The sequence below is a fragment of the Balaenoptera acutorostrata genome, chromosome 2 (genome assembly GCF_949987535.1).
Source record: "Balaenoptera acutorostrata chromosome 2, mBalAcu1.1, whole genome shotgun sequence".
NCBI classification, from domain to species: Eukaryota; Metazoa; Chordata; class Mammalia; order Artiodactyla; family Balaenopteridae; genus Balaenoptera; species Balaenoptera acutorostrata.
Window position 1 is genome coordinate 127,957,222 of NC_080065.1, and position 27,773 is coordinate 127,984,994.

The 27,773-nt window shown below is 41.6% G+C and overlaps 1 protein-coding gene across 4 annotated transcripts in view; it reads left to right on the forward strand.

The window, feature by feature from the left end:
* ARHGAP26 (Rho GTPase activating protein 26) overlaps positions 1-27,773 on the forward strand; it is a 472,115-nt gene that overhangs the window by 161,187 nt on the left and 283,155 nt on the right. For all 4 annotated transcript variants that reach the window (XM_057540933.1, XM_057540934.1, XM_057540935.1 and 1 more), the window contains exon 11: positions 11,777-11,855. In XM_057540933.1, the coding sequence (XP_057396916.1) occupies positions 11,777-11,855 (79 nt within the window). The remainder of the gene's footprint in view (positions 1-11,776; positions 11,856-27,773) is intronic.

The following is a 27,773-nucleotide window of genomic DNA, read 5'->3' on the forward strand; positions in this document are numbered from 1 at the left end:
TACCATAGAACCAAACGTTTGAAAGTTTATATGTTATATTGGTTAATGGACTAAAGAATAGATTTATCATTTTTTCTTTAAAGTGTGTTAACTCTTTTTGAGGGAGCTTAGTGTAAAATTCCTGGGTAAAAATGGGACTTCATCTAAAAACAGCTGTTAGGGGTAGTGGCGTGTGATACTTGCCAATGTCTGTCTTCAGTCACTTTGAACAATTAACTCCACCGTACAGTAACTTATGGAAATGAATGAGCACATGTAGGGGAAATATTTGTTTAAGCTGAAGAATCATGGTGGTAGTCATCTCCCAGCATATCTGCATTTGTTTATCTTTAAGAGATGTCTCACAGATGTATGTGACACATGGGTATTTTCTCCCAAATGTCTTCCAGGAGGGACCACTAAACCATATGGAAAATAATAGAAACAAAAGGCTTCTTTTTGATGCACTGAATCAATGTAGTCTCTTGAGGGGTGGTGTTTATACTTGGGGAAAGGAAATAATTAGAATGCTTTATGTTTTCCAGGACTAGCTGACCCCAACAGAAGCCCATACATTCGAAGACGTTATGTAGAGTGTTGAGTGCCCCATTCCCACCCTTGGTACTCTCCAGAGGTGGACAGCAAAGGACAGCTTATTAGGATGACAGGGGTACTGGGTGCTAGTGGTGTCACGGGGACCAAGACAAGCATAGTCCTTGCCTTCATGGGTCTTACCATTGATTGTAGAATGGGCAGGCACATACACATACATTCGTGCAACTGAAGGTATAAATACTGGTATGTTGAGTGTTCCAGCAAACTTGGAGGACCAGAATGCTGTAGGGAAGATGTAACACACAGAAGGACTTCACCCTTCTACTCTTAACAGAGAATGATGGCATGACTAGAATGCCCTGAATTTTCATTCCCTCTCTCCTCCCCTCCCTTCCTCATTTATTAACCATAACTACATACTGGAGACTCTACTGACTGTGGAGATATAAAGTTTAATGAAGCATTAGGAATCTAATGGACTTTCCTTCTTAAAAGTCATCTGATTTTGCTTGCAAACCAAATCCAAAGTCCTCCTTCTGTGAGCTTTCCACGAATAGGTAAAGAGAGACAGCTTTCTTCTGAACCAGTCCCAGCCTGGCATGTCATACCCACTGTCAACTCTATCCTCGCGTCCCACCGTGTACTGTGTATTTGCACAGTGTACGAGCTTTTCTTTGTATTGGTTGGCTGGTTGTTTAATTAGGTATGTTTTATATAACTCTGTTCAATTCTAAATATCTGTCTCAGGTAATTTGCTCCCAGAGGCAGAATAACGTTATTTTATCCAGCTTTTAATCCAGTACTGTGTGCATGTGGTTATTCAGTTTTATTTTTTATGGTAATGCAATATTTGAGTTAGATTATTTTGTTCTTTCCTTTGGGACTTTGGTGAAGTACTGTGTAAGAGACTACAGGAGCTGAATCATGTTAGTTGATATTTAAACTAAAATTTGAGCGAGTACACACACAATCTACATTTCTGTATAGGTAGGACAAAAAAAAAAAACAGGAAAATGGGAGATAGGTAAGAATAGTGGCGGCTAGAAAGATTAATGGAAAATCTGAATAATCTGCCCCAACCCTCCAATGAGTCACCACTCTTATTTCAAGTCCCTTTTTATAGAAGGCTGCATGATGCTGGTAAAAGATCGAGCAGCCCTAAGTTTGAATTTGAGATCTGCTTCTTTACTAGCTGTGTGAGTCTGGGCTGGTGGTTTAACCACATCTGTAAGGTGGGGCTAATCATACCTACCTTGCAGGATTATTTTGTAGGTGGAATGCTTTAATATTCTTCCCTGATGTAGTTCTCTGTCGGAAGAGGTTGTTCCTTTGAAGTTTTTCGCTCTACCCTAAAACCTGGGACTTCCTTGTTCTTAATGGTGAACCATAGCTTTGGAGGGTATTTCTTTGAGCCCGTTTGTTTCATTTTGATGGCGTGCCTTTTTCCTATAGTGCCATGACTCTTCAAGTCATCTATAAGCTGAGGGTGAATACAGGTGCTTTAAGTATATATCCGCAAAGGGGCTGCCAGGGGAAGAATCTGTTTTCAAACTATATATGCGATAACCCGTTATTTATCTGTTTTTCCTATACAAGATAAAAGGTCTAAGCCCCTCCTTCCAAGTTATGGTCTACAAAAGGAAACCGTACTAATTTTAAGTTAAAATAATACTCTTTTAGTTTGGTATGTGGTGTGTGTGCATGTATTTGTTTGTGCGTCTTCGTGAGATTGTGTGAGTGTTAAGACTGTGTGTTTTCCAAAAAGGATCATCTTATGTAACAGACTTTGTTTCAGTGCTCAGCCTCTAGATGGCAGTTTTGTATATGTATTAGTAACTATTAGCTGGTCCCGTTGAAAATTAGCTGTCCTTTATACATTGACATTTAGTAGTCAGTGGTGTGTGTGTTTGTGTGTGTGTGTGTGTGTGTGTGTGTGTGTGTTTCTGTGGAAGAAATGATCATGTGAATATTACCTCTTAAAGGAAGCGTATTCTAAGTGACTCATTCTTTCTCTAGAAATTCCTTCCTCCCACCCTTTTGTGATAGATCATTTCATACCCAGTTTCCTGCAGAAGCAAGCATGCTCAGTTAATGTAACTTCTGTTTAAACGTTACATTTAACCTTGCTTTCTGAGCTCAAGTGTCGGGCTCCTTGCGTCAGGGACAGCTTATTTGAGGATGATGAAAACAGATGAGTGATTGGGACGGTCCAGTGTGTGTGCTGGGAACCAGCCAGTCGTGCTTTTCCCTCTTGGTGTGGCCTGTCTTTATCTTTTGCAACAGATGAATTCATTTTTCCTGGTTTCAAACTTCCCCTCCCCTCCCCTTCTCACCCCTTGTTTGAAATAATATTTGATTTTGCCTTCCTGCTGGTTGGTTAGAGTGCTGGTCTCAGTGCCATTGACATTTTGGAGAGGAAATGGCTTTTTCCTTCCTCAGAGGGTGTTCTCCTGCTCTGACTTCCATGATTTGGGTGGGGGTGTGTGGGGGGGAAATATTGTACTTTCTGAATTGCTCCTTGGCTGTTCTGTAAAATGAGCTAGTTAAGAAGTTCTTAGAATCTTTAGAATTCATGTATTTTTTAAATTACTGGGTTTTTTCCCTTTTAAAAAATTAAATGAGAAAGCATTCGCTGTTTGATTCCAGTTTAAGTAAGAGTGGGATGTGTTGGTTAATGGACGGTGGTGTGAAATAAGGCAACCTTATTTATATTATTTCTGTTACTTATTTCTGTTCTTATTACTGTTTCTATTCTTTAGCCTGCATAGTGAAATTTGGAGTTTTATTGATTGAGTATACCAGTTTATTTGCCAGTTTCTAAATATAGAATGAGTTTATTTTTTAAAAATCGAAACCAAAATTTTGCTATTACAGAAGTCCAAAGAAAGGAGGCGGTTCAAGCAGCAAACTCCACTTACCTGCATGTCTGATCATCATGAGATAGAATACTAACAAAGAAAAATTGATAAATGACCTAGATGATTTCTTGAATTAGAGTATTTTTCATAGTTTGTTATCAAAATAACAAGTGTTTGCATTCCCCCTGAGAGTTACTCATCCTGGCAATTAATAATGCTTTCTCCTGGTGCTGGGCGTTGAAATGTGCTTACTCCTATGTCCTCGGTGCCCATGGCATGCGCATCCCTGGCAGTCAATATGTTTCATTTAAGACCATGTAACTTAATGTGCCAAAGATGTCTTTGTCTGGGCTTCCTGATGTTTCATGACTTCAGTCTCCTTTAAAATAAAAATACAGGAAATTATCTGATGTGATTGGCAATATTACTCTTCAGACTATGATCATTGCTATGGTCCTAATTATTTTAGGACCTTTCCTCCCAGGACGTCACTGCTGTAGGTTATAATACGTTATGGTTCATTCATTCATTAGGATCAGATCCTTTCTATATAATTGATTAGAAGCCTGCTTCTGAAAACTTCTTAAGGGGTGTGTGTGTGTGTGTGTGTGTGTGTGAGAGTGTGTGTGTGTATATGTTTGTTTGGGGCGGGGGGCGGGGGAGAGGAAGTCCCTTCTTCCCTCTCCCCTTTCCTTCCTCCAGAGAGAGAGAGAATGAAAGAGAGAAGTGCCTTCTTCCCCCTCCCTCCCTCCTTCCTCCTAAGGAACTGGTCACCCTGGATCCCCAGGGCACAGACTCTGCCTGCACAAGGGGGCAGTACAGTGTTGTGCTTAAAGTATGGGCCTTGCTTTAGAGTCAGACAGACTGGGTTCAAGTTGAGGCTTTCCTGCTACCTAGCAGTGCAAGATTGTGCAAGTCATTTCTGAGTCTCAATTTTTAAAAGAAGTATAATGATAGTACTACTTCATTGCAAGGAACAAATGATAATGCAAGCAAAGTCCTTAGCCTGGTGCTTGGCCCATAATAAACACTCAGTAAACCTTAGCTGCAGTTGGTGGGCCACTGGTTTGCAATGTCTGGTTTCCCTCTCATGTTCTATTTCTCTCACCTGTACCCCACCCAGGTTACCATGCCATACGTATTCTTCTCATGTGCAAGGATATGTAATGCACAAGGATCGTCAATGGTTGATTATCTCAGAGCATGCATAGTTCTGCAGATTCATAAGTTTTTGTCTCCAGATAGTAGATGAATGTTGCCCTCCTGTGATGACACTGGGTCCTCAGTATTGGAAAAAATGGGAAAGTATCCCAGGTTCCCCCTTCATTGATGAACTGGAAAGGCTTCTGCTGAGTTGCACTGTGAGGTGCATCAAGAATACAGATATGCATCATTGTTGGTCCCGGTGCACGAGATGACGTTATAACATGTGATGGCCTGGGGTGGAGCTCAGGTAGGGAGAGGCAGAGAAGGATGAGCGCAGACCCCAGAAATCGCAGGCTGGTGGTCCACAGACATGTTTGGTTTGGCTTGAGTTGTTGAAGGCAACATTTTAAAATAGGAAAAATCTGTAAATGTTGATCGTGACTTCCCATGTGCCAGCTGTTTATACGGCTGAATGGCGGATGCCTCCTTTGGGTGGGGTGTGTGCTCGTCACTTAGCTGCAGTCTCCACCATGCCCTGTTGTCCCCCATCATGATGACAGGGGACAGCTGCCACTTTGCCTTGCATTTGCACTGTTATTTTTCTCATAGAGGGGAAACCCCCTTTGTTCCTATGACTCTATCAGAAAGCAAAAGTGCAGAAGAATAACAGGCTGCATGTTTTAAGGAAAATGAGACCAAGCCTATTTTCCTTGGGGCAGGGAAGAATCTTATCCAGTTTCACTCATTTTGCTTACTTGCCTGGTCACTATAGATGTTTGACTCTGTAATTTCATACACACACGGAAGAGATATCATTCTCCAGTATTATCCTGCGTTGGCCATATCTTTGTGTAAATGAAGATCTGCCATATGTTTGTGTAAATGAAGGTCTACTGAAACCTTGAACACTTAAAATTGCCAAGGAACGGCTAGGGACCAGTTTTCCAAGTAGCACTTTAAAAGCAAAGGACCACTTCCTTTGGCGCTTGCGTATCTCTTTTCACCTGTGGATGGCAGTCCATTCTCCAGACCTTCATTGTTTCCCTCTGTCTTCCTATCTAAACGTAGTGAGGTAGGTTTCATGTACAGGCTGTGAGTACATGTGTTTCTGTGGATGCCACAGTCCTTCTTTTACTCTGAACTTGACCCTTAAATGTGCCATAGTGTGGATAGAAGCTGGGGAATGAACTCTTGCCAGCAGAAGATTCATAGTCTTATGAATGAATAAACCCAAGATCTTTGGAGGTCGATTTAGAAAGAACAGTACTGTTAGATTCTGAGTGTGTTTGTTTCAGTGGGGTGGAGTGAGTTAGTAATAGCATTTCCTGGTCCAATAGGAAGTGGGTGAATTGCCAAGCCACTGAGCTCACCATTGTTGACTCAGATTCAGGAATAAGATTAGAGTAGGGAGGCTGTCGAGTAAGCCTGGAATCAGGGCTGGTTGTGATTCTGCTTGCTCCTGGCTGATGAGAAGGCTGTGTGCTGACATCAGTAGTCCCGGGTTCCTGGATGTGCTGATAAACTATGTATTGATTTTATGAGGGCCCTTTGTGGAGGCCAGAGTTGGAAGGAGATAGGGCGGTGGGTAGCAGTTTGCCCTGTGATAGGTGAATAACTATTTTCTGCATTGCCTATGTAGTGTGAGAGGTGAGGTGCTTAGAGAAAGTTGCAGATCCTTGTTCATGCTTCTCAAGCTGATCCAGATATAGCACTAACCAAGGACATATTCAAAGTGAACAGGAGGTACTGTATTTGATGTAGAATTTTAGGATTGAGCCACAGAAAGGATTGTAAATTATTTGTTCCTTCTCTCATCTGGTGGGTAGTGGGAGCACCCTGGCAGATTTTCTAGAATTTGCTGAAGACCTCTTCTTTGTCCTTATCAATTATCGGACATTAATTCCAAAAGGGGGAAGTAGGCCACTGTGATGCTTTATTCAGGAGGAAAAAAGGAAATGGCTGTGATGTCAGAACCTGTATGTCAGTCTTTGGCCTGGCTTGCTTTCTGGTAGAGGTGTGATTTTTCAGTGCTGTGTGACAGTGTTTTGGGGGTGAGGTCATGCGTATCAGAAGCACCCTGGCTCATTTCTTTTCCTTTTAACCTGCTCTTCTCCCTCCATAATTTTGACTGTACTGACACTTGCCGTCCATTCCTTCCACTGACCTGCCGCTCATTTGCCCCTGTGATAACAACTAATTTTTGGAGCATTTACTGTGTGTCTGACACTTTGAAATGCCTTATACGTATTTCACTTAACCTTCACAACAACCCCATGAGGTAGGCACTCATTATCTGCCTTTTAAAGAATAGCATAGAGTAGTTCAATTACTTGTCTGCTAGGAAGCACTAGAGTCAGGATAACTACTGAGCTTAGATGAGAAGTAGTATATCTTGGGTTTTTTAAAACTTCTTTATTTTTATTGAGGTGTAATCAGAGTGAAATGCATAAATCTTAAGTGTCTTAATGGCCACACACACACACACACACACACACCACCTGCATGACCACCCAGGTCAAGTTATAGGACATTTCTGTTACCCCAGAAGGTCTCCTTGGGCCGCTTCCCAATCACTGCCCCTACTCCTTCCGCAAGACAAAATCACTGTTCTGACTTCAGTCACCACAGATGACTTTCGTGAGTATTTACACATCATATAAATGGAATCACACCGTTGGTAGTCTTTTGTGCCTGGCTTCTTTCCCTCATTATTATATCTTTGAAATTCATTCATGTTGTTGCAGTAGTTGGCTCTTTTCTGTTGTCTGTTGTTCCATTGTTTAAATATACAACAGTTTATTCTCTTATGAATGGATATTTGGGTTTTTGTTGTTGCAAAATTTGGCCATTATGAATAAAACTGAGTATTCTCGAATGTGTCTTTTGGTGGACATATGCGCTCATTTCTCTAGGGGATAAATCTAGAGGTAGAATTGCTAGATCAGAAGGCAGGTGTCCATTTAGTTTTAGTAGATATTTCCAATGTGGTTTTATCACTGTATTCTCTTGCTAGCAATGTATGAGAGTTCCAGCAACTCTGCATTCTTGCCAATACTTGTTATTGGTGGTCTTTTGAATGCTCTCCATTCAGAAGGGCGTTTGTTTTATTTCATTGTGGTTTTAATTGCATTTTCCTGATGAGTCATCATGTTCACTCTGTTTCTTATGCTTGTGACCACTGGTGTGTCCTCTTTTATGAAATGCCTATTCAAGTCTTTTATCCATTTTATTAATTGGGTTGTTCATTTTTTTCCTATTTATTTGTTGGCATTCTTTGCATATTCTGGATATTCATCTCATTGGAGATAAAAATCACAAACATCTTCTCTTACTCTCTTAATAGTACCTTTTGATGACTGGAAGTTCTTTATTTTGGTGAAGTCCAATTTATCCTTATTTTTTGTGATTAGTGCTTTTTGTGTTCTTTTACAAAACTCATTGCCTTTCCATCTCTTGTGTATTTAGAGGCAGAAAAAATTGTGGAGAACCACTGCTGTAGAAAGTAAGCCACAGTCACACTGGCCATTATTGGATTCGTGTTTTTGGATTGGCTGTTTGCCTACAGTGGTGTTCTGAGCCCTCATATTTATGAAGCACTTTAGGTTTCACAGAGCTCTTTATCATTCACCCTCATTTGATCCCAGGCAGGAGCTCACTAAAGGCCTTGCAGGAGCGTCTAGTCCCTTTTGATGGCAAGGGACGTGGGTGGTCAACACGAGCTCTCTGGGGGCCGCAGTATCTCCACGTTTCCCGTGGCTTTGTGCTTGAGGGCAAAGCATTAGACTGCTTGGTTCAGATCCTGGCTCTGTAACTGTAGAAAAGGTACTTAACCTATTTGAGCCTTGATCTTCTCATCCGCTAAATGGGATAATGAGAGTATACCTCCCTCATGATGTAGTTGTGAAGATGAATTAATTAATAGATAATGCTTAGCACACTATCTGGCACACAGTGCTGGGTTATTATTGTAGTTGTTCTTTTATTATATTGTTTGATAGGGTCACAATTGTTTTTTTTAAATTGAAGTATAGTTGACTTAAAATATTAGTTTCAGGTGTACAACATAGTGATTTGATATTTTTATAGACTACACACCATACAAAGTTATTATAAAATATTGACTGTATTCCCTGTGCTGTACATTACATCCCTATGACTTATTTCGTGGTTTGTACCTCTTAATCCCCTTCACCTATTTTGTCCCCCCTCTCACTCTTCTCCCCCCTGGTACCCACTAGTTTGTTCTCTGTATCTGAGGGTCACAATTCTTTGCAGAGCTGGAAAGAGCTCTGATCATTTACTCCATTTCTCTTTTATTGTGTCATATTTTCCTTTTCTCATTCCACACTCCCACCTCATGAGTTCTGTCTCTTTCCCTCTCTATTTCTTTCCACTTTTGTTATGAAAAGCCAGATGCATTTCAGAAATGAACTAAATTGATACCCGAATGAAAGCATACTGTCTTACAGGGACTGACATGGAACGTGTAGGGCCATTGAGAGTTTTGCTTGTTCTCTTTTGTTTTGAGGGATGGTGGTTAGTAGGGGCATAGGGACGGTAAATATGGAAAGGAAGTTAACTGCTTGATTCCAAAATAAAGTTGACCCATTTACCTTGGTTCTAGGAATTACACACATAAGAGATTTATGTAATAGTGGTTTAAGTTGTAATAAAGGAAAAGAAATTTGAAGCTGAGTGTTTTCTAGATGCCTAGAAAGGATAGTACATACAGATCCAGATGTACATACACCAGGCTAAGAGAAAGTTTTCTGAACTTGGGGTGATAGGATTAGAATCAAGTGCGTTAAATCTACTTTATTCAGCTCTCCACCACCCCCTCCCACAATAAAAAAGGAGAACAAAACCACATGTGGAAAAGAATGTATATTTTGATATTTCTTCTCGAAATGAAAACAAATCCTGTTGACTTTCCTGGTTACTGAGGCCAAGTGGCCCACCCTTCACAGCCTCTGAGTTTGTCTGAACTTCCTCTTTGTGGCTCTGGGTAGAAATTTCACACTGTGTGCCATGAAGTTGCCTTGACATCTGCGAGGTCCCTGAGACCTTGGTCTGCTAGGCAGCTATTGTGGTCTCACTGTTTGCTGGTGAACACCTAGCAGGAAATGAACTGGAGACACGTTGGCATGTAGAGAGTAGCTCTACCCCAGCGGGGAGAGGAAGGTGTCTTTGCTCTCCAGTGTGGGGGGAACAGGAAGGAAAAAGGGGGGCGTCTGGGTGAGCAGAGGGGCCTCAGACCTAACTGTGCCTCAGGATCACCTGGGGAGATGGTTAAAATCCGAGTTCGCAGGCCCAGCCCCGAAGTTCAGGTTCAGTGAGGTGGGGCTGGGCTGGGCGCCTCTATGCTAAGGGCATGCATGATTCTGAAGCCAGGGGTCCAGGCACAACAACGTTTAGAGCAACACACAAAGGTCCAGGCCCAGGGACTAGAGAGTTCCACAGTGGACTGCAGCTTTGTAGACTTTTTATCTCAAAGCCGTTAAAGCTTTGTGCGTGGCTTTAAGGTGGAAGAGTAGAATCAGTCCACCCAGCCCCCAGCCGTAGGGCTGTGGCTGCCAGCAGTCTGCAGATACCCAGCGGGTCACGCACACTGGATGTGCTGATAGTGGTGGGAAATGGGCACTTGGGCCTGAGAATGAGAATTTCTGAGAAGAAGAGGGAGTGTCCTGGCCGGTGCAGGGAGTCACTGTGTCTTCTGAGTCACTGTGTCTGGGTGCCAGCACCCAGTGTGGCCTTCACAGGAGTGACTGCCCTCTCGGGAATCAGCGTCCATCCCATCACCTGCCTCTCATCCACCCTCTTACCTACCCTCCCACCCACACCCCCCCAACCCCCCCCTCTGCTGCTTCTCCCCCCGTCTCTCTGTCCCCCCCCCCGCCCCCCGCCTTGTTCACCACCTCATGCACTCACACCCGCACCCCAGTGCCCCTCATCCCCAGCCCCTCTCTACTTACATGTTCACATCTTTGAAAACTTTTTTTCTTCAGGGATGTTGAGGGATGATGACTGAAAGGAAACAAATGTGATATTTAAAATACATTCAACGTAAGTATTAATAGATCTAGCCTATTCATTGGAACTATGGAAATAAGCCAGGAACAGTGACTGTAGGTGGGTTGAGTGAACAGGCTTTGGTGCTTGTGGGCCCAGGCTTGTGCTGCACAGGGCATCGCGGAGCTTGTGTGTGTGTGTGTGTGTGTGTGTGTGCTCTTCTGTGATCCTGAGCAGTGCTGCAGTCTTAATTCTTGCTCAGTGGACTTCGGCCTCCCTTTTAGGCTTTCTCAAACTTTAAAGATGAGGATTTGAGTCATTAATTCTTAACTTTTTGTGGGTTGCAGTTTGAATTGTTTGTCCAGAAAAATACATATACATTTGGTGGGGGAGGGTGGCTTTTAGACTCTCTGGGGCCCATCTGTGGACCCTAAGTCAAGAACTCCTGCATTAATGAACATAGAGGACTTGTAGCCCCTTCTCCCAAGTTCATGTTTGTGGCACACACCTCTTCTTGTGTGACATCTGTAAGGGGTACGCAACAAACACCATTTGATACTGCGTGCATGCTTTCTGAAGGGTTTGTGCTCAATTTGAAAGAACAAGCAGATTTCAAGGAGAGAGTGAAAAGAGCTAATGCATGTAAAGACCTTAGCATCTGCCATGGTAAAGATTCACTTAAAAATGCTGTATACATTTAGTATAATCATAATTATAACGCCCATTACCCCCATAAGACTTTTTCATGTCAAAAGCAGTTTAGAAGCATTGGACTAGATATTAGACCAGGATGCCTCCAGCGTGGATGTTCCCCCTCTTTTTATTGAGTCCAGTAATTCTCTTCACTTCAGAATGTGTTTATTGTACTCCTACTGGGTGTAAAGTACCGTAGTAAGCATTTTGGAGAAGAGGAATGAATATGATCTCAAACGCCGAAGGGAATCACTTGACTCCTCTGTGTCCCTTACCTGTACGTAGAGTCCTGTCTTCTGTGTTTCCTCCCACCTCCCTGAGGGAGGTGGGCTTATTGAGAGGGATTTGGGGGTGATAGCTTTGCTTTCTGAGGCTGGAAGGTGGCTCTGAAGAGCTGAGGGGTGCTCTCTCTCTCTGTGCCGTCAACCCCAGCAGGCTCTCACTCGCTCACTTAGATGTTTCTTCAAGGCTCACCTTCATCAGGATCTCTCTACCTGTGGCGCTGGGTTCACATCCGTGTCCTCGTTTCTCCGCAGGCCCGGAGTTATCACCATGCAGGCATTGTCTGAAGAGGACCGGAGGCTCTGGATGGAAGCCATGGATGGAAGGGAACCTGTAAGTAACAATTCAGGGAACTAGAGCAAGAATAAAGGTCCCGAGTTGTTTGTTGTTTCCTTAGTGCAGTGATTTTTGCCGTTGCTCTAAATAAAGCCTTGGGCTCTTGAGACCAATGTACCAGAGGGACTTTTTTTAATTCCTGAACTGATGTTTGTGGATATTGATACTGCTTCTGTATAGATGCAACTCCTGAGCTTTGGCCTCTCAGTCTAAGGCATGGGTCCTGCACGATGCCACACCAGAGACCGCCCCCCTTCACTGAGGCAGTTGTAGTGCCCCGAGGACTCTTAGAGGAAGCACAGTCCAGTCTGGCTTACTGAATACCTATCGATGCCTCCACAAAGTGCAGCGCAAAGCGTTACCTCAGATCCATTTTAACAGGTTAGATGATGATAAAAGTGTATACAGATGGTGCAGAACCTTTACTCATTGCCCTCTGGTTCAGCCTCCCATTGCCGTAGTTGGCTCACATTCCATTCTAAGCAGTGGGATTACCCGGGCCCATGAAAGGAGTTAAGCCTAGTAATGTGATCCATGCTCCCATTTCAGAGATGCTGGTCTTTGCTGGGTGATGTAATCTTGTGGTTTTTCTGCATCTTGTGACTTGTGAAATCCACGGAAAAACCTTGGGGGAAGTCCCTAGAGTCACAGTAGTCATCTTAATTTGCGGCCAAGGATCTCAACTCCAGTATTCAGCAAATCTCAAGGTTACAGAAGTCGTAAGAGTACGGTCTAACCATGTCCTACCAGTAAAAGATAAAAAGAATCCACATTGTCAGAGGGCCAATAATTGGGCCAATAATGATCACTTATGAAGGCACTGTCAAAAGGGGGAAATATGTGCAAGGGACATGAGGCATGCATAGCCTCCATTGACTGTAGAACTCTGTGCATCAAGTGGGGTGTCCAGTATAGATGATTCCAGTTCATTTGTGTGTCTCTTTCTTAGCCTACCCTGGTTAGGTGTTCTGTATCGATTCATGTCATTTTCTACTCAGGTATTTTGTATCCAAACATGGAACTCAATACAGGCAACTAAGCATAAGCAAATAACTAGTGTTTGTATAACATTTAATAATACAGAGCAAGATTTAAAGAACTATTTAAAGATTTAAGTGCAGTTTGCTAAACTCTAGTTAATTAAACGTTATTTAATCTTAATCCTTCTGCTGGGCTAAAATACAGGATATCCCCTGATTTTCCCTGAATACTTTGTTACTGATAACTTTTGATAGCGCTCTCAAAAGCAGATACACGTTTCTACCTTCGGGGCTTTGTGGGCACAATAGCTGCTTGATGTCATAGGCCTTTGGAAGCAGTTTCCTAAGTAGTCCTTCATATCTTTGCTGTTGTCACCTACCGTTAGTTGTATGTAAGGCACCGATTTGGCACGTGACATCTCTTAACCCATTGATTACTCTTAGTGCCTTACAAAGTAAATGTTATGATTCCATTTCACGGATGAGGAAACCGAAACTTAGAAGAGGTTAAATAACTTGCCCCAAGTTACACAGATTGTAAGTGGCTATATTACTAGGGTACAGGCTAGGTCGCTGTAACAAAGAGACTTCAAAGTGCAGTGGCTTAAATAAGATAGAAGTTTATTTCTGTCTCAGAGTTCAGAAGTGAGCAGTCTGTGCCTAACAGGGTCATTGTGCTGAGACGGGCTGGGACCTGGGGCCCTTTGCTGCAGTGCTGCAGTGCTTGCACCTGGACACACCTCTCCTTGAGCAACAAAATACAAAGAAACTATAAGGGACTGAAAATAACTGGGTGCATGCGCAGTTGGGGCAAATTCTGGACAAAAGATACAAAGAGGACAAAAACCTCACTGCCACTTTTGAAGAACCCAGAGCAAAAACAGGGGGTCGGGAGCAAAAGCCCAGTACTGCGCATGCCCCCTGCACACAACACCACCTAAGGGGTGGGCAAACCACTTAAGCTACCCCTCCAGCCCGACCCCTGGACACACCCCTACCCTCACCCCATATAAGGAGCAATCTCGACCCCCCTCAGGGACCTGTTACTTGTTCTCGCTCCCCCTCACCTGCTGCAACAGTGGACCCAATAAAGCCTTGCCTGAATTTCTTGTCTGGCCTCTAGTCAATTTCTATTGATTGGGGAAGGCCAAGAATCCTGGTCGGCATCAGTGCCATCCTCAACCCATGGCTTTCCATGTTCCATTCATTTCCATTTTCCAGGCAGATAATGGAGATGAGAGCATCTGGGAGCCAGAAGATGCACACCTCACTTCTGTTGGCCCCCAAATAATTACACGGCCACATATATCTACCAAGGAGGATGGGAAAAGTAGGCTGAACATAGGCAGCCATGGGCCCAGCCGGAGCCCAGGGGATCTTATCACTTCAAGGAGGAAGAACAGAAGCTGTGGGGTGGTTCACAGTTTCCACCACAGTGGCAAAGCTAGAATTAGAACCCATATCTAGCCCTAAATGTCTTTGGTTTTCATCTTTAATAGAGGTAAAATGTCAAATTGCCTTCTAAGAGTCCTCAGTACATTTTTACAGTACTTTCTCTGACTCTCTTGAATGTTTCTTCAACTCATAGGGGAGAAAATGCCCAGGAAGAAAAATCCTGTCAGGGCATACTATTCTTCGTATGAGTGGAAAACCCACGTGTGTGTGTGTGTGTGTGTGTGTGTGTGTGTGTGTGTGTGTGTGTGTGTGTGTGTGTGTGTGTGTGTGTGTGTGTTCCCTCCAATAAGCTGGAGTTCTAAAACTGCTCCACTCACTGCATTTTAAGCCTCCCCACCTCCCTCTCCCACCACTTGATATTTGTTCTCTGTCTGCATATGCTTTCTTTTCTTACTAAGCACCTTAGTTTTCCCGTAGATTAACATCTGGCCTCTGCAGATGGAAAGTGTGCTGTTGAGAGAGACATCTCCTTGCTCCAGAATGTGCACATTAAAATAAGTTTAAGCACAAATAATTGTTTTCTAAACATAATATAAATTTATTTCCTCTCAGCAACATAGAGTTTGTGTTGAAAACCACACCTCCGTGTGCTTTTAAGTTTCCTAAAGAGAGAGAGAAATACAGACATGTGATGACAGTATAATTGGCAGGAACATTAGGCCTCATTTTGTCTCCTATTGCTGAGAGCCTCTAGGGAGCATTGCTGGCGATATATACCCAGTAGACAGTTAGCAGCTCCGGCTTTAATCACCATCTCCCTAATTAGTTAAGGCTGTCCCCTTGGGAGTTTTGGCTTTGCTAAGGGAGCAGAAACCTCTTTCTCTAGTTGATCTTAGAGTATTTCCCTTACTTCAGGGAGATGTTAATGGCAGCACCTATCTTTTGTTTTTATACTTACAGCTCGGTTGTTCTGTGATTGATTATTCAGTGTTGGATATTTTCTTTTTTTTTTTTTTTTGGGAGCTGTTGGTAATCTTGGTTTCCACCCTTTCTGTTCTTTCATTGTTCAATAACACCTCATGATGGTTGGTTGGAAAAAAAACCGTAAATGAACCCTGAATCAGTTGATTTTACAATGTTTTAGTTAACTGTTAAATAAATTATAGTTTTTAGCACCCAGTGACATTCTAGTCTAAAGAAAAGTCGAATGTCTTTATGTTATTGATGGATGTGTAATGGAGGAAGAAATTAGAGTTGTGTTTCTATGATGAGCATTATGGTTTTGATCCATGTGATGAATTTGAATTCAAATGAAGGAAACCCAATTCAAATTTGTCTGAGAAAAAGCTGGAATTATTGGCTTACATAACTGAAAAATATTGGGGTATAGTAGTTCTGGCCCATCTGAATCCAGGGGCTTCCATAATATTTGGAGTTGGTTTCTTCTTTTGTATTGGTTTCATTTCCAAGAGGTTCTTTCTGTGTAGTGGTGATATGCTTCCTAACTGTTTCAGGCTTACATCTTATTATCAAGAACAGGAGCCAGGAAACTTTTTCTGTAATGGGCCAGATAGTAAGTAGTTTAAGCTTTGGGGGCTGCATGGTCACTATGGCAGCTATTCAGCTTCGCTGTTGTAGCTCAAAAGCAACCATAGACAATATGTAAGTGAATGAGTGTGGCTGCATTTCAATAAAACTTTATTTATAAAAACCGGTAGAAGGCCAAATTTCCGTCATGGCCTGATATCCCTGGTCTATAAGTATAGTAGAAAGAGAGCTTTGCCTAACAATTCCAAAGAAGTCCCATATTTGAATTTTAGTGGACTAAATACTTGGACCAGAGGATGGGATAGGTGAATTGACCAGATGTGACTCACCTGCCCACTGCACTAGAACTGTATTAACGGTGGAGGAAGATTGGCTTCCCCTGAGGAGAAATCAAAGCATTGTTATGTGAGGAAGAGCAGTAGACATGAGGTAGGCAAAAATGACACAGTTTCTCCCAACTCTGATATCTATACTCCATTAAATTTTCAGTTCAGAGAGCTTGTTCTTTGATACTTGGCCAGGAGTGAAAACCGCAAGTTTACCCTGAACATCATACTTCATGGTGAAAGACTAGATACTTTCTCCCTAAGAATGGGAACCAGGCAAAGATGTCCACTCTTACCACTCTTATTCAGCATGGTACTGGAAGTCCTAGCTAGTGCAGTAGGGTAAGAAAAGAAAAAAGGCCTACAGATGTTGAAATGATTCTGCTGGATTTTCTTCATTTTCTACTAAATCTGGGTTGACAAGCTGTAGAGTCACCATTCCAGCCACATAAACTTTCATTTTAATATTCAGTGGCCACTGTCTCAGGCTTGAGAATAGACTTTCCATATTAAATGGGACACAGAACCTTAGTTCAAGCTGCATAAATACTGCAACCAGGAGAAATTTTAGAGACAGCAAATTTCCTTTCTCTTGGCTCCTTATAACTGAAGTTCTCTCCTTTTCTCTTTGTATATTGCTCATAAGCATGTTCATTAAATTAAACAAGCAGATTAGAATCAGTACCAGTCCACCGTCATTACCAACACATATACACCCAACCTGATGTATTTATTATTCTCTCTCCCCCATATGGAAAGATGACTCAGCATGTCAGTGGGACTAATAGGGTAACCTGGAGTCTCAGAACCTGGACCACTCTGATCTTTAAACTGTGTTCCCATATATTCCCGCAGCTGTGATTAGTGGTGTGTGTCTGGAAGTGCTTCTCTTACCTCCTTATTTTAGAGGTATTAGTCTTCCTTCCCACCCAAAGATTCTTTAGTAAGGTTAAATATTTCTCCACTTTGAGCCAGTACTTGAATCTCTTTTGACATCCAGAAAGTTAGAAAGTTGGCAGATGCCAGAATTATGTGGAATTAAATTAAGAGGGAAGAAACAGGTGGTGTAGCATCAAAGATTGTGTGTAAATACATATATACGTTTGAAGCTATGAAATTGCCACTTTTGTAAGTCAAAAATGGCCAGATATTGGCGAATTCATATGGCTCAACCTCCTAACTGTGCAGCAGAATGAAGCCCACAGCCAGGCCAGTATCACGCCCTTATTTATATAAGCAGGAACACTACCTAAAAAGGCCAGTCAGTGGTTGATCTTGGGTCAGTAATCCAGGTCTCCTAGCTTCCAGCTCTGTGCTCTTTTTACTACAACCTATGCACTGCTGAATTATTAGGAAGCCATAGTTGAATGGCATCTACCCATCCTTTTTTTTTTTTTTTAGAAATTCATGTTCTTTTATTTATTTATTTATTTATTTTTGGCTGTGTTGGGTCTTCGTTTCTGTGCGAGGGCTTTCTCTAGTTGCGGCAAGCGGAGGCCACTCTTCATCAGGGTGCGCGGGCCTCTCACCATCGCGGCCTCTCTTGTTGCAGAGCACAGGCTCCAGACGCGCAGGCTTAGCAATTGTGGCTCACGGGCCCAGTTGCTCCGTGGCATGTGGGATCCTCCCAGACCAGGGCTCGAACCCGTGTCCCCCGCATTGGCAGGCAGACCCTCAACCACTGCGCCACCAGGGAAGCCCAACACCCATCCTTTTTAAGTGGAGCTCCTCTGTTGTGGCTGTTGCTATGGAAGAAGGAAAAAACGGGGAGACTAAGGAAAAACCACTCCTCTAGCAAGTGGACAAGACAGCATGGCTTCCTACTGCTCACCTCCATTTTAAAGAAATCTTCCATTTTAGTCCTTGTGGACTTTGAGACTGAACAAAGTGTGCCCTTCTCTCAACCTTTTCTGCTAAGCCCAAGTTCCAGTCCATGAGTTCTTAAAGAACTCGTAGAATAAATGGTCAGTTGCATTGCATCTTACAGTCTGCACCTGATATCCAAAAGAGTGAGCTGGTTTTTAAAGGAAAAAATAAGATTGATGACTGTTCAGATGAGATCCCATGGTCAGAGGCAAAATGTCATGGTGGTTAAGAATGTGGGCTCGGGCAGCCTGGCTTTAAATCCCTGTTCACCACTAATAGCTCTCTAACACTGGAAAATGACCTAATCCCTCTGAGCATGTTTCTTTGCCTACAAAATGGTGATAATAATAGTATCTTTCTATAAGATTGTTTTGTAAGGACCAACATATAGGTCAAGTGCTTAGCACAAGGCCTCTACATGGTGAAGTGCTCTTTAAAAGTTAGTTTTTACTGTTATCTTTTTGGAGAACAGAGGCAGGGATACCTGGATTCTCCTTCTAGCTTGGTTTCTAAATTACTTGGCTCATTTGAGCACAGAATTTACTTACTCACCTTGCCCAGGCTCGCCAAAGTGTAGGGCAGGAACTGCTTTCACTAGTATGGAAAATGTGATTTCATTTAGCAGTCAGTCTGAACTTTCAGGCTATGAGTTGGACAAGCATGAAGTAATCTTTAGCCTCATTTGCTACGATGCGGCCCAGGCCTGGTAATTTGTAATCCCAGTTGTATGCCAGGCTCAGCTCATCACTCTACCGCTGATGCTTACATTTTCCTTTCTTAGTAAAATAAGCAATCAAAGGAGTATGGATGGTTAGGAAGGTGTGGGTGGAATTGCTAAGCTCCTGTGTGGTGATGCAGGTCTCACTTCTTTCTGAGTAGAAGGGTGGTTTGGAAGGATACTTCCACCCATTTTGTGAAAGCTCTCTTTGTAATGTCACATAGTGTGAACTGATGAAGCGTCTGAAAGCAAGGTTCCTAATTTACTTTCCATTTCCCCACCTCCCACCCCCACTCAGCCCCAAGCTGCTGGGAAATTGGATTATACCTACATGTTACTTGTTTGTGTTTCTTTTTCTCTTACTGAGTTAAGAAGCTGGTTGCAAGCTTCATCTTTGAATCATGTGTGTGTTTTTATATAGGTAGAATTCATAACAGTACATATACTATCACACCAGTGTGCTCAAGTCTTAAAAGAAATTTAGTAATATTCACATCTTTCCTTGTTCCCTTTGGTTAGATGAGATGTCCTTTAGAAGAACAGTTTCTCATGAAAATCATAGAATAGTTAATTGAGGAGCCTGAGCTACAAGTTGGGAGAAAAGAGGAGGAGGTTAGGTGAAATTGTTTTGTGATGGAGAGTTGATGAAACTCTTCTAAGAAATGGAAATGTTGATGGCCAGAAGATTTTGGCTTGAACCACACAATTCAGTAACACACTGGTGGTGCTTACTCAGGTCTTAAGCATTCTTATTTTAAACATTTAGCAAACATTTATAGATTGTCCACCAATTACCTTGATGAACAATGAGGATACCAAGATGAGGAAGGGCCACATTAATAGAAATTTCATTTGTTTGCTGCAGTTTCCCCATTGCCGAGCACAGCAGCTGGCCCAGCGTAAGCACTCAGCAAATACTTGTTGAAAAACTAGAGTCAAAACTAAGGGGAGGGGTTGAGGATGACTGAGGTTATTTTTCTTCGCAAACCATGTTGCTTCCATTACTTGAGACTGTGTGGGTGGATTTGAAGTTATTTGAATTTCTTGATTGTATAGTTCATTTAGATACATATCTACTTACTTGTACCAGAATTTAGCTGAGTGACCATTAATCTTTTTTTGTGCCATGGATGCATCTGGCAATCAGGTAAAGCCTTTAGATCCTTTCTCAGAGTAATTTTTTAAATGTATAAAATATATGGCTTACAAAGGAAAAAATATAGAAATATAGTTATCAAAATATTAAAACCAGTTGTGATATAATAAATATATACTTCTTTATTACCACAGTAAATAATAAGATATGAGGGCAGTCTGACAACTCCTATAAATGATATTTCAAGTTACCTGCAGCAACAGTAACATTATATGAAATATCTGTGATTTCTACTGGTGGCAAAGTTGCAGATACTGCTAACACTAATGTGGTTGTTGCCCACGTTCATATTTGAAGGAAATGCTAAATTTCAGTTAGAGGCTAATGTAGATAAAGGTTTATTTTCTTCCCCCTGCCATTGAAGTTCATGGACCCTTGTATGCTGTCTATGGACCCCATTTCTCCATTTCTTTGCAAAGATGTTTTCAAAGACTTTCTTTCTGACTTCCAAGCCCTTGTCCCAGCTTATAGTTGTACATCGATTAGTGTGATTATTTGATTAATATCGGTCCTCTTGCGTGGATAGTCATCTTCCAGAGGACAAGACCATTGTCACTTTTTTAAAAGGTTTTTGTATCTTTTATACATAGTGTCTGGCACAGAGTAAGTGTTTAGTATCCACTTGTCAGATAATCAGATGACTGAACCTAAGGAAAATGAAAGTATTGGTTTGGTATGATGTATTCTAAACTGAGGCTGTTTCTTGGTGATTCCCCACCTACCTTTATAGACCTGCACAGATCCACTGTTTAATTCTCACTTCTTTGTTCATTTTTTGGGTCTACATAGAACATAAAGGCCCTTTTGCTTGTCTTTAGCATTTTCTGCAAGCCTCAGATCACTGTCGGCTTCATCTCCACACTGCTGCCTTTCTAGGCTTGAGCCCCTGTTATAACGTGTCCTCCTTTACTCTCCTTTCATTATTTTTGTCTTTGTTATTTTCGTTTAACCTTAGAGGGTGTAGGATTGATTGTGAGAAGGACTTCTGAATTGTTTGAATTTTTCACAGTCCGCATGTGCTAATTTTGTTATTAAATAAAAGTAATAATGGAGAGGGTCCCTGTGAGTCACATTTATTCTTTCAGTCATCTCTCATTCTTCCTTTGTCACTGGCATTAGTTACTTGGGTTGTGGAACCTTTCATTCCTAGCCATATTTAACTCTAGAGAAGTCCCTCTCTAGACTTAAATGTGTAGTGTGTGTCCCTCTAGAATTTTCTCTGAGTATTTATTCCTGTACTTGTACATCTAGAAATAAAATTCTTCTATTTTGCAGAATTTTTGAGTTAGTATAGATTTAATATGGATTAGTAGACAGTCTTTGACATTTAGGTTGTTTTCAGCTTTTCATTACAAACAATGGTGTAATGAAATCCTCGTTATGTACTTTACTGTCTACCTATTTGAGCATTTTTCTAGGATACTTACCAAATGGAATTGCTGGTTGAATGGTATATGCACATTTAATGTTTTAATAGATATTGACAAATTACTCTCTCCACAGAAAAGTACTAAATTATGCTCCATCTTATGAGGGTACCCATTTTTTCCACACCTTTGCCAGTACTGTATTATTGTGAGTCTCTGTGTGTATGTACATGTATGTCAGTCTGACGGTGGAGAATTGTCTCATTTGCATTTCTCAGAATTACTAATGGGATTGAAAATCTTTTCTCATGTTTCCCAGCCGTACATATTTCTCCTTTTTTATACAGTAATGTATGTAAAGTACATAGAACAGTGGCACATGAGTCATGCTATATATAGTAGTAGTAGTAGTAGTATTTCTTTTTCAAATTTCTGGCCTTGGGATCACACCCATCATTTCTCTTAGTCCTGTTTTCTAAAGCCCATGGTAGAAACCTAACTTTTTCAGGTGTCCTTTCCTTGGTTGATAGGACTTTTTCACTTCATTCTTGTTGGCACCCAACTCCTGCTGCTCAGGTTCAGAGTGGTGAATATAAAGGGTACTTCTTAGGTCCACCTGAGCTGCTGCTCTCCAGGTCCACGAGGCTGCATGATCTGAATGGGGACCTCAGGATGCCTGCACCTCTGTCCTCCAGCAGCGGTCAGCAACCTGTCAGACGCCCCCAGGTGCTAACAAGGCCTGTCTAACTCCCAAGTTGAAAATCTTCCTTGTCTTCTCAAGGAGCCATGGGAGCTGCAGTCTCTAACAGCTACAAGGGCTCTCAGCCAAGAGCCCGGAGATAGTGTGCCCCTCCACCTGGCTAGTGTGTGAGTCCCTTTCAGCCCTTTTGCCTGTGGGTCCATCTCTGAGAAGAGATAGAAGATGCCTGCCGCTCTATATTCTAGAGGGCAGTCACTATTCTGCCTTCTCCCTATTTTGTTAACGCTACACATAATTTCATATTTTCTGGAAGTTCTTTCCTCCATTTTTGTGGCCTAGGTTAACTATTGCTTGACCTTCTCTGAAGAGGTTGGCATAGGCGAGGCTGTAACTCTGAAGGTTTGTCGCCAGTTAGTTTTTCATTTGTGCAGAATTAAGGCCAAATTAAAAGTTCCCTATTTTGTTTCCTCCATCTGCAAGGTAATGTTTTCGTAAGTCAAGAATTTATCAGAGGCTGTATGTGTGTGTGTATTAGCTTGTTTTTTTTTAACTTTTCATTTTAACATTGTTTCAGACTTATAAAAATGTCACAGAAATAGTACAAAGAATTCCAGAGTACCCTTTACACAGGTATCCCAAATGTTACATCTTACATAACCACAGTATAATTATCAAACCAGGAAATTAACATTGATGCAATATTATTATCTGTTTTACAGATCTCAAATTTTGCCAGTTGTCCCACTAAAATATTTTTTTCTAATCCAGCTTTTCACCATGTCACATCTCCTTAGTTTCGTTTAACCTGGAACAGTTTAGAGGTTTGGCTTTTTAAAGGAACATTACCATCAGCAGATGTCCAGATGGTTGAAATCAGGACATCATCCTTATGTCTGTTCCCATTTTGGGGTGGATTTGAGGACTGTTGTCAATATCCTCTCTCCACCTAGATAATAATTCATAACTTTTACTTATTTTTCTATCGTCTTCCAAAGATTCTATGATACATAGTCCGTCTCATGCTTGTAGATTTTCTTATAATACATTTATTTCTTTTGAACTTTTTGTCTTCTACCCTATCTGCTCACATCATATATTCTTCCTTGTGCGATTTACTGTGTTTATTATTTATATCATAGTTGTGGGTTTAGAGACATTGAGGCTGTAATATGGTCTTAATAGACATTCCGTAGAGGGACCCCCTGCATCTCACAGCAGCACCAATTACTGTTGGCCTTCTTTCAGATATCATGGCAGGGATTCATGGGAGTGGACATTATGGTTGGAGTAGTTTCAATTTTTTTTTCTTCTGCAGGAAAGGCAGTCGATAAAAGAGAGATCTTTTTTGAATGACTTTGTTCATTTGAAGAATGATTGAACTGTTCTTAGGTCTATTTCTGCAGCCTTCTCTTACACCCTAAAAGCCAGAAAGTGGTCATATTTCCTAGTGATTTAAGTCAAGGGTGGTATTTTTTAGAAATATATGGACAGAAGAAGGATTTGGAGGCATTTTGAATATTAGGAGATCTGTGAGTTAGGTTGTGGTGAGGTGTGGAACAAGATACGCATTTTTGGGAGATTATCTTTGGGTTTGCTGAATCGGGCTCCAGTGTGGTCAAGTTAGGAAGGCTCATGATACCATTGTGACTGCATTCTTTTTAGGTGTGTTCCCAAAAATCCTGGCCCACCATCTTGGAAGAAAACACCAGAACAAGTAAACAAATCTGAAAAGCAAAGCCATTTTTCTATTATGGTTTTAAAAATCTTTCCTTTTGGTCATTGGGAAAATAGCACAGACGTGTGGTCTAGTGGTTACAGCCAAAGGCCTAGCAGAAGGAGAGTGGCCCCGGCCAGGCCCCAGCCAGCTGCTAGGGCTCCCGCGTGCTGTGTGGTCTTGACCCAATGCCCAGAAAAGCAAGCTTCCCCCTATCTTTACCTCTATTTTTAAAGGCAAAAAGAGAAGGGGGTGAGGGGAACCAGAAGCTGAGCTAAGATTCCTCAGATTAGAAACATGCCCTCTTATAATTAATCATTGCTAATTAGTTTTGCTTTTACCATAAATCTTAAGAGAGCTTTACTTCTGCCAGACTAAGGAAATCATCAACATTCTTGGGGTAAACGGACGTGGATTTTTTGGTTTTGTCTTTTTATTTGTGGGGAGGGGATGCTTAGTGTTGAAATATGTTGGAGTACTTTTTAACTTTCCCTCTTGGAACTACTTCGCAGAAATGAATGCCATATTTCTCCTAGTGGTTGTTGGCTCTGCCAGACATCTGGATGGATTATGATACCTGGCTGTGGCAGTTTCTCCACCTAGTTCATACCTCTGTGTGTTGTCATCTCAGGAGGATGTTGACTTACTTATGGCAGAGAGCGATTATATTCTTTCTGTCTTTAATATTACTTACCTATAGTGCTTAGTGGTTGGAGTGCATAATAAGCCCTCATGACTCATTGAATTAACTTGGGGGCAGTGAGTTGAGTTGGGTTCTGTTATGTACTCTACAGTTGAATTCATTTGTTGAATGTCTTGGGTTCAGGTCACTATTGGGCCACTCTAAATAGAAATCCGTGAAGGCAAGGATCTTGGTGTTCTTGTTCTTCCCTATTATCTCTAGTACTAGAATAGCCCCAGGCCAAATATCACTGAGCATATTGATTGAGAACCCACATTAAATTAATATTTTTGGAATGAATGAATGAATGAATGAAGAAAAGAATACCCAGGAGTGTGTTCCTCTTTTTAGCCACAGGCTTTGAATTTAACTACATTTACTTCCACGCTGCTCAGGAGTTCTCCATTTCTTAGTGATTTTTTTTTTTTTTAACATCTTTATTGGAGTATAATTGCTTTACAATGGTGTGTTAGTTTCTGCTTTATAACAAAGTGAATCAGTTATACATATGTTCCCATATCTCTTCCCTCTTGCATCTCCTTCCCTCCCACCCTCCCTATCCCACCCCTCTAGGTGGTCACAAAGCACAGAGCTGATCTCCCTGTGCTATGCGGTTGCTTCCCACTAGCTATCTATTTTACGTTTGGTAGTGTATATATGTCCATGCCACTCTCTCACTTTGTCACATCTTACCCTTACCCCTCCCCATATCCTCAAGTCCATTCTCTAGTAGGTCTGTATCTTTATTCCCGTCTTGCCACTAGGTTCTTCATGACCTTTTTTTTTTTTTCCCTTAGATTCCATATATATGTGTTAGCATACTGTATTTGTTTTTCTCTTTCTGACTTACTTCACTCTGTATGACAGACTCTAACTCCATCCACCTCACTACAAATAACTCCACTTCGTTTCTTTTTATGGCTGAGTAATATTCCATTGTATATATGTGCCACATCTTCTTTATCCATTCATCCGATGATGGACATTTAGGTTACTTCCATGTCCTGGCTATTGTAAATAGAGCTTGGTATGTGGCAGAAGTCAGTGTCCTGAACCAGAGAAAGTCTCAGGTTAGAAGTCTTATTAGAGACCAAAGATCTGGAATTGGTTGAGAAGTTTGTAATATTCTAACTGTTGTATACTGTCTGTAGCACTAACAATAAAGTTAGGATTCATATGTGTATCTATCTATATAGAGATAGATATATACACACACACATATGTATATATAATATTAGTATATCCATGTACTTGTGTATGTATTGTGTGTGTGTGTGTGTGTGTGTGTGTGTATCTTCTTGCTGCTGGCTTTCCTTTAGTTTATGCAAAATGCATAATTATGCTCAGAGCTATGTTTTTTAGTGGTCAGGTTGCTATGTTGTAGGAGAACCTGTGACCACTAGCATCCTTGTGGCCATGCTGAAGAAGCTAAGAGTGATCGGTTAGGGCTGACCTTAGCCTTCCATTTCCTGAGATGATTTCTTTACTTTGGCCCTTTATTTATAACGTAAAAAATATATACCCTAAGAAAAAGTGTGTGCGTGTGTGTGTATATACACATGCACATGCGTGCATGCACACACATACCTGCAATGATAAGGTACAATAGAGATGTTGGCACTAGTCATTTATTGTAATTCCACAAATGGGTTTCACTCTGTATGCAAGTGGATTCCTATTGTCCTAGTTCACTTTACTGGTGGGAGGAAAAGTGTTAAATGCATGGGTTTTGGAGTCAGCCAATCTGAATTTGAATCCTGATTCTACCGTGGACCCTTAAGTAACTTACCTAACATCTCTGAACCTCAGTTTACCCAGCTGTAAACTGGGGAGAGTAATAGTACTTATGACGCTCGAGGAGATAACACACTGTTTCACATCAATTCTATAAAAATTAGCTGTCCACTTAAAAGTGAATTCTAGAGACTTTTAGATTTTATATATGCCTGCACATAGATTACATCATTGTCTAGAGACTTGCAAGATCTACCCCGACTCTAGACTGACTGCCTTTTGGGTTAGTTATAGTCAGTGGAACTATAATGATTTATAAAATCCTAAGTATGATGTGCTTTATTTTTATTTATTTTTTGGAGCAGAGTTTGGAATAGGATATAAAGCAAGAAAGCAAAAATAGTAATACTAAAAAGCAAACAAACAAACAAAAAACCTTGGGGCTAAAAATTGGAGGAAAATGTGATTCTCAAATTGTCAGGCTAGTTTTGTTCATTTATGTCAACACGGCAACAGTACATTAAGCAAGCACGGAAATGTCCTGAGGTTTAATTTCCACATACCATTGAAGTATCTTGGCAGACAGAATGATGGGGTACTCAGGGTGTACTACGGTCCAGTCTTTGTTGCAAAGGGCTCAGAGGCCTAGTGATTAATACCTTCCTCCGTGTGAGCGGGCTCAGGACCAGAGCCGTTATCACTCTCACCATAAACGGAATGTGTGCTATTTCTTTGGGTAGGTGTATCAGTCAGTATTCTTACTGGGTTGAACACTGTTCAGTAGATTGTTCTAAACTCCATCCACCATGTAGTTGACTTGGTCTGTGTACTCATCACAATCCACAGAGGATTGGTAAAAGCAAAGGAATTAGACACAGAAGGCAAGTTTGAAGTGTGAGGAGGTAGCTAGAACTTGAGTCACTTCCACTGATGCGGTGAACAGGGGCTGCTAACTCTGGGATCTGAGGATGGACTAGAGGAGGGGTGTAACGGTAATGTCTGTGAATCCTCTGAAGTGGCATGCAAGATATCGGTATGTGGGGTGCTAAGGAAGAACGCTCATAGCGTTTCTTAGTTTGTCAGGGGGCACTGTGGTCCACTGCCACCTGGTCATTTCATGTGGACCTGGTTGTTTCATGAGGATAAATATTTGGGGGAGGGCTCTCTCTCTCTCTCTCTTCTTTATTTTTTTCTTTTTGTTGCTGTTTTTGGCTGCACCACAAGGCTTGTGGGATCTTAGTTCCTTGACCAGGGATTGAACCTGGGCCCATGGCAGTGGAAGCGCTGAGTGTTAACCACTGGACCACCAGGGAAGTCTCAGCTCTCTCTTCTTAATACCCAGTGAAGGAATGGCATATTGTTTGGTCTGGGTCCATGAAGGAGACTTTGGAAGGCTTTACTGCTAAGTGCATTTGTCTACTGTCTGCTTGCATTTTGAGCTTGCCCAGAGATAAAATATAACCACATTTCTATTATAGATGAGTTATACAAAGGACAAACTTTGAAGAGTGAGTGAGTGTGTGTTTGTGTACGAGAGAAACAAAGAGGGAGGGAGGGTGACAGGCAGGGAACCGGAGGCAGAGGGAGAGAGGGCACACACATGCATTGGGGGGTAGTTTTCAGTCGCACCATTGGGCTTCTGTGTTAGGTCGGTACCGATATTTACCTCATTTTGGTTAGTGCTTGTATTTTCCTTTTTGTGGCTGCCACAATTAACAATTATGCTCGG